We start from the raw sequence: 2,306 nt of genomic DNA on the forward strand, positions 1-2,306 counted from the left end.
ATAATAATTTTGATGAAAGGGACCAAGCCAAGAGGGCTTGGTTCTTCAATTTGCAAAGCAATTACAATGGGGGACTAACTTGTTGTTTCCTTAACTTGCCCTGTGACTATCCTACCAAATAGTATATAAGTAATGTAGAAATGGCAATCTTGCCCATCATTTTGGGAAGACACATCATTTTGGAATGCTAAACACATTGAAGGCAAGCCTCCAATTTTGGCTCCAAAGAGTAAATTCACATGACAAAATGAATTTCCTAGCATGCCTTCACACATGGAGACTTCATTGTTGCTTTCTCTCCTCACCATCCAATGTACAAGTGGACATGCCATGATCTACAAATTCCAATTGACGTTCCCTTTTGCCATGATGCTATATGTTGCAAGCAATGGGGTTAATTGATCACTAGTACTCCCCATGCCTTAAGGGCACCCTTCTTGATGTCGATTTTGGCAATGATTCACCCCATTGTGGTTAAAAAATAATATATGAATAATACTATTTAAAATATTTTAAAATTTTATTTACATTAAAAAAGGTAAAATACAATCTTGATTTTAAATTTATTATTATCAAAGACAAATTTTCAACATTCATATTATTTTTCTTTGCATTTTATATAAAAATTAAACTCCTCGTATTGAAAAGCGAGTTCATGTAAATATCCGTTTGAATGATGATTATTGGTGAATTAATACAGAAATTACAACTCTTCAACTCGGACAACCATTAATCAACCCAATACTGCTTCTTATCTTAATTTCAATTAAGACCAGAAATAATTATAATCCAGAGAAGAAGTTAAACCCTGAATTTCCTACTAAAATACATGACTACGGATTCCCCCTCTGAAAAGGAAAAACAATGAGTGGGGACATCTATGACAACAGCAGGCCATACAAGATGTCAAATATCACATTAATTTACATTGAGAATACTATTTCTTGGCCTTCTTTGCCTTTAGAATATCAGATTAATTTACATTTAAAATGATCTAGACCTCATTTCTTGGCCTTCTTTGCAGCAGGAACCGCTTTCTTGGGCTTCGGAGGAGCCGCCCTCTTTACAGCCTTGGCAGGCTTCTTGGCGACAGCAAGATTCTTGGCGGGAGCTTCTTTCTTCACAGTTGCCCCCTTCTTAACAGGCGCTGCTGCCTTCTTTACCTTTTCAGTGGACGCTACAGGCTTCGAATTAGAGACCTTAAGAACCTCGGTTACTTTGGCAGGGGTTTTAACAGGCTTCGGGACCTTCTTGCGCCCAGGCGTCGCCTTGGACTTAGCTGCAGGCTTATTGGCCAGGGATTTTGGCTTCACAGGCTTGGCGGCCTTCGGTTTTACCGGCTTCTTCAACTCCTCCGAAAGCTTGAAAGAATTCTTAACCTTGGTGAGCTTGCCAGATCTGGCAAGATTTCTCAGCTGAACTGTTAGCAGCCTCTTGAAATTGGCAGGGAGTTGGGACTGGTACTTGTTGCCAATATAGGCTGCTATGGCATACTGGCTAGAACCGGTCCTCTCTTTCAAAGAAGTAATCGCTTCCGTGATCATCTGCAAAATAAAAATGAAAAAATTGAAACCCCTGCATTCTAAATACAATGTGAGGAAAACAATTTAGAGGCCAAGAATTGAAACCTGAAGATATGTAGGATGAGAAGGTGAGGGTTTCTTGGAAGCCCTCGGCTTCTTTTCTTTGTCAACATTATTAACTACAGGCTTTGCAGTTGTGTCAGCTGAAGCCATTTGTTTATACCACCAAATTGCTCAAAAACTACAGAATATAATGGTACCAGGAAACGATACCTCGTCGCACAAATCGAAAGTGCGCAGACAAATATCAAGAAAATAGCGTTTGGATGGTAGAAAATGGATTGTTATTGCCCCTTATATAGACCGGGGAAGACAAGGGCAACTAGAGATGCTCACCGCCCCGGTCGGCTGGGAGGTCACCGGCTCATTATTCGGCCATGCAGTTGATCTGACGGTCAGGAATCGCCCGCTTATCCTCCCACGGATTGAGTATTCAAAGCCAGATTCGTTCTCGGTCGTTGAAACGCTCGACGAGAAGATTCACGGTACTCACTAAATTTTAGAACTTTTTACATCAATTATTTTAAATCATCATTTAAATTAGCATAAAGGAAACTTCTTAACTTTGGGTTGGTGCGTTAAAGCGTATATACGTTACCTAAACGACCAGCTGAACTTTGCTTTGCTATGAAGCATACCTTTAAATTTAGTGGTTTCCTTGGGGATTACTTAATCATTTTTTTATGAAGTGCTCTTTCCAGGGAATCACTTTTACTTATAAAA

General features: G+C 39.6%; 1 protein-coding gene across 1 annotated transcript; it reads right to left on the minus strand.

Moving 5' to 3' along the window:
• Window positions 1-744: 744 nt before the first annotated feature.
• Window positions 745-1,828, minus strand: LOC149227165 (histone H1-like). The gene is made up of 2 exons (XM_089375440.1): window positions 1,629-1,828; window positions 745-1,544 (listed from the first exon to the last, which is right to left on the minus strand). Exons 1-2 carry the CDS (start codon window positions 1,734-1,736, stop codon window positions 1,002-1,004), a joined length of 651 nt encoding a protein of 216 aa, XP_089231566.1. The 5' UTR covers window positions 1,737-1,828; the 3' UTR covers window positions 745-1,001.
• Window positions 1,829-2,306: the final 478 nt, after the last annotated feature.

This window comes from Pinus tabuliformis, chromosome J, assembly GCF_031772625.1.
Source record: "Pinus tabuliformis cultivar Carrire ecotype Pingquan chromosome J, CPIR1, whole genome shotgun sequence".
NCBI lineage: Eukaryota > Viridiplantae > Streptophyta > Pinopsida > Pinales > Pinaceae > Pinus > Pinus tabuliformis.

Bases quoted from the DNA above. Each gene is read 5' to 3' on its own strand.
- LOC149227165 (XM_089375440.1), bottom strand. From the start codon at position 1,736: ATGGCTTCAGCTGACACAACTGCAAAGCCTGTAGTTAATAATGTTGAC. The intron at 1,545-1,628 runs GTTTCAATTCTT...TTTATTTTGCAG, and splicing joins CTCATCCTACATATCTTCAG to ATGATCACGGAAGCGATTAC.